General features: G+C 34.3%; 1 protein-coding gene across 1 annotated transcript; it reads right to left on the reverse strand.

Annotated features, from left to right (window-relative positions):
- Positions 1 to 440: 440 nt before the first annotated feature.
- On the reverse strand, positions 441 to 3,637 carry LOC114147542 (sperm-associated antigen 4 protein-like). The gene is made up of 7 exons (XM_028022018.1): positions 3,559 to 3,637; positions 2,562 to 2,652; positions 1,402 to 1,565; positions 1,212 to 1,279; positions 994 to 1,129; positions 795 to 910; positions 441 to 659 (listed from the first exon to the last, which is right to left on the reverse strand). Exons 1-7 carry the CDS (start codon positions 3,563 to 3,565, stop codon positions 441 to 443), a joined length of 801 nt encoding a protein of 266 aa, XP_027877819.1. The 5' UTR covers positions 3,566 to 3,637.
- Between the last annotated feature and the right edge of the window lie 1,050 nt (positions 3,638 to 4,687).

The following is a 4,687-nucleotide window of genomic DNA, read 5'->3' on the forward strand; positions in this document are numbered from 1 at the left end:
ACCTCATACTCAAAGTCCAGACCTAAATACAAAACGGAATCTGGCAAGGTTTTAAAAATTACATTTTTAGATGCTCCATATTCAAACTGACTGAGCGTGAGCTTTTTTTTTCTTGTATAATTTTCTTTCTTGTTCACAAATATGAGCTTCTTTCTGTTTGCATGTTTTTCTGATCAAGTCCCAATAGAATACGATGAAGTTTATATTTTTAACATGAAAACACTGAAAAGTTCAATGGATATAAATATGTTGCAAATGATTAAGTAAAGTAGCAATAAAAAAAAAGCAACTGGGATAAACATACCGGTAGCTCAAAGGTCTGAAGCGAATCTCCATCCTGCTCATAGATAAAAGTTCCCAGATGAGTCCACTCCTGTTCAGGTTCCCTCATTCCCTGCAAAACAAAATTAGACAAATATTCTTATAAATATGTCTGAAAGTTAGACTGAGTGTTGCTGTTTAATATTCAGATACTTGTGGCTTACATAGACAGAAAACTCCTTGGGAGCACTCCAGATGTTACCAGTCGGGGACAACATTTTAGGCAGGTGACCCAAGGTGACGTGACTGATAAGGACTCTGTGGGACAGGGCGATGGCTAAATGTCCCTGGGAACCTTCAAAAGCCCAGCACTCTCCTGGATTTAGGCGAGTCCTCCCCTGAAGAGAAAACCAGTTCAAAGTTTCAGTGGGATGTTAAAATGATAAACAAAAAACCTTCTAACTGTTACATCACATACAAACACCATTCTGCTTCGTATTCATGTTGCATTATGATTGCAGTTCAGTTCATACCTGGATGACAATGTCTGGGTGGATAAATGGCTCTTCTAGTGCAAACCCAAACCAACCGCATCTTTGTAGTTGGCCAGGATGTGCGGCTAATGGCCTCCACTGTAAAACCTTTGCTCCTGTTTTCAAACACACACAGAAAGTGAATTAAAACCATCTAAGCTTAGAACATTCAGTCAGATTTATGATAGCAATGACTTACCTTGTGATTTCAGAGCAAAGTTGGGCAACAAATCTGCCGATGGAAGAAGGTAGTCCATCTTATTCTGCAGGACTATCAGTACATCCTTCACTTCCTGTATTTGTCTTCCTTTATCTTCACATCCTGGGACCGAAACCTAAACACAATTGAAGTTAGATGTTGGGTCATATCACTAAAGAGGACATTCATATATGGGTTTTGATTAACAGAAAGCTTACTGTGTTTATGGTGGGGGGTGAAGAAACCAGAGGGTCCATGGAAAGAGGAGCAATAATGCAGGCAAATCCTGACAAATGAGGAGAAATGAGAAGAAGGTGGCAGGATTAGTGACACTGTTTTCAGACTAAAAACTCTCTACAAAACTTAGAAATATCGGTGCTTGGCTGTTTGTAGAAGAAAATCATTTACCATAAAACAAGACAAGAAATGTGACGCTGACAAAACAACGTTTCAGCGTGAACTTCAATAGGTCCTCATTGCTGCAGCTGCTGCTGCTGCTGCTGCTGCAGCTGATGTTTCCTGAAGACGTCTCTTTTGTTGCTGCGTGGTTATACCGACGGTATGTCCACTTCCTGTTCAGCCAAGGTAGAACAAATACAAATATGTAAACAGATTCATAGATCCTAAGATTATTGAGTAAAATATGCAAAGTCATTTTTGCAAAAATATTCACTTCCCTTGAACTTTTTCACATCTTGTTTTTAATGACCCTTTACTTAACCAGGAAGTCACCATTGAGAATAAGAATCTATTATTCAAGGGAGACTTGGGTTATAATTCAACGTTATCACATTACAAACACAAACTTTGTACATTTTTTATCAGTCATACTTAGTTCTACATCTCTTTTGATCTGAGTTTGCTATTTTAATTTATGTACAGTATTATTTTCCTATGCTGTAAATTAGCCCTTCCTGCACAGCCTCTTATTTTTATTTTTCCCATCATATATTTTTAAGTTAGTTTGAATTTGCATTCAAACTAAGGTCTAAAAAATAGACTAAAGACTTTATAATATCAAAGTGAAAACTAATCTATATAAAAATAATAGCAACAAACAAAAATATTTTACCTAAAGAAAGTGGCTGCATAAATATTCATGCTTTTTAAAAGTGACTGACCTAATTCAACAAAGGTCCAGCCAACATTAAAGGTTTTTTTGTTTTGTTTTTTTGTCACAATCCAAATTTTGTTGTACATTATTTATTTCAAAAGTAATAAAACAGTAAAACATTCAAGGGGATAAATACTTTTTACAGTCACTGAACACTGAATTCCTCCACTGTGTCTATTCCTAACTGAATCCTAATTAGTGACATCAGAAGGCAGTTGTGATGTATGTATGGAACATACATCACAATCATAATTTAGATGCATCACAATTGGAAGGCTGAAAAATAAACTGCTACAGAAATTTGTCAAAAAATAACAATTTCTTTCTTATCTGCTAAATTGCTAAATAGTACACATGAGTTTGTGGTTTTTACATGAAAAGAAGTAAAAAGTTCATAGGGGAAGAAATATTTTTGCCATGTCTTGAATTTAATACTTCTGTTGATTCTGTTTACCTGATGCTGGTCTCATGATAAGAGATCGTTGGTTTTCCATCAGCTCCATAGTAACCATTTAGCACCAGTCGAACACTTCTTCTCAAAATGTCTAAACCAAAACAGAGGCATGGAAAGTTGGTCAGTGACTTTAACACAAAGCAGATCAAACATATGACAAGATCACATAACTTTTGATCAGTTTCAGCGTCCTAAAACCATTCATGAAATTTAAAACTATCATTTATTTGAACTTTATTCCCCTGCAAATCAAAGGATTATTTCTGGAAATTATCACAGTCATTGATCTTCAAATGAAATAACTTTAAACAGCTTTTCAATTTTTCCAGATTTGATTCTTGTCACCATTATCAAACGTGGAAAAAAAAAAAAAATGTTAATTTTTTTTTTTTTTCTTCTATCTTTGCATACGACTGAAAACAAACTGTTCCGTCTTAAATTAAAATTTAACTTTAAACAGCTTTTAAATCTACAGTTGGAGAAAATTTGTCAAGATTTGGACCTTCTGTTTTGGTCATTTCAAACAAATTGTCAAATATACAAGACTAAAAACAATCTTTTTTATATTTTTGCATAAAACAGAAAACAAACTATTCAATTTTAAATTATAAAAACTTATTTCTCATTTATTGAATGTTTAGAGCCAAACCAGTCACGGTGTTATTTCTGACAATTATCACAGTCAGTGATCTTCACATTTTCACATGAAATCACTTTGAACAAAAAAGCTTTAAGTCAACTGTTGGGGCCAATTTTTCCAGATTTCTTCCATCTCACCTTTATCAAACATGCAAAAAAACTAAAAAACAACAGTCCTGATATCTTGAATCTTTACATAAAACAAGAAGCAAAACTATTCCATCTTAAACTGAAAAAACTTTTTTCTAACCAACAATCTTCATTAACAAATCACTAATAATTCTGTCAAACCAAAAATAATATCTTTCCAAAATTGTGATCAAGTTATCCTTGATAAATATTCAAAGAAAATACTTACGTTTCATTCTTGTATTTTTACAGTATTTCAGTTGAAATGTAGTAAAAGTCTCTTGAACTCTTGGACGTGTCTCTTCTCTGAAATCCACAAGCACAAATGAGAAAATTCAGTTAAAAATTTCTCCTTTGATGAAAAAACTCCAAGACGCTTGTGATGTATGTTTCATACATTCATACAAGTTCCATAGATGTGATGTCAGCATCAGCAAACACAATGGAATTTCTGTGTTGATTTAACATAATGCAGCTTTAAATACATAAAATGACTAAAATCCTGCTTAGTTAATAAGTTCATTAATTTGTATGTACAAACATATGAGACAACTAGTCAATATTGAAATTACAGTAGTACTTTATATTTAGTGCAGTTCAGAATTCTTCTGAACTTCTACTTATTGAAACTTAGGTCCAAAGATACAGTAGCAGTTCATTTGTACTTCAACAACGGACCTCTAAATAAAAACTACTGAACGTGACAAGTCTAGCACAATAAAGTTCTGTTATTAAAATGTAATTCATAGTGAACAAACATACTGCATAAGTTCCAGAAAACTGTTGCAGCAAACAGTTGCCACACTAAATGATGTCATCAAACACCAACCAATCAGGCTCACTTCTATCTAATGACGTAAGCTAGAATGAGCTGCCGTATTTTCCGGACTATAGAGCGCACCATACTATAAGCCGCACCTACAATTTTTGGAGTTTTTTTAAACTGGAAGCGTACATATATAAACCTCACCGGGTTATAAGCCGCTGATATCTCCACCGCTCTCAAGGACACACCGGAGGGCAGCGTAATAAATCTGCTATTAAGGACGCAGCCTTGCCTTTAGTATAATTTAATAAACTCAATTTTCATTTAATCAGAAAATCCTTGTGGGGTCTCCTTTAATGTTACCCCACCAAATGAGCCTGGTGGACGTAACATAATCAATAGTTAATTTTGTCGTCAGTTAATTGAACGGATGGATGTAACGTCCCACATTGCAAATCTTGTGCCACAATACAAAAAATGTTTCCTAAAGAGAAAAGGATTCAGGATTTCAAGAGTAAATAAAAACTTTCTGCTCAGTCCAGTGAAGGAGAAAAAACGAAGTGGATGAAAAACATTGTCATCCCTTATGTGG

Source organism: Xiphophorus couchianus, chromosome 7, assembly GCF_001444195.1.
Source record: "Xiphophorus couchianus chromosome 7, X_couchianus-1.0, whole genome shotgun sequence".
NCBI classification, from domain to species: Eukaryota; Metazoa; Chordata; class Actinopteri; order Cyprinodontiformes; family Poeciliidae; genus Xiphophorus; species Xiphophorus couchianus.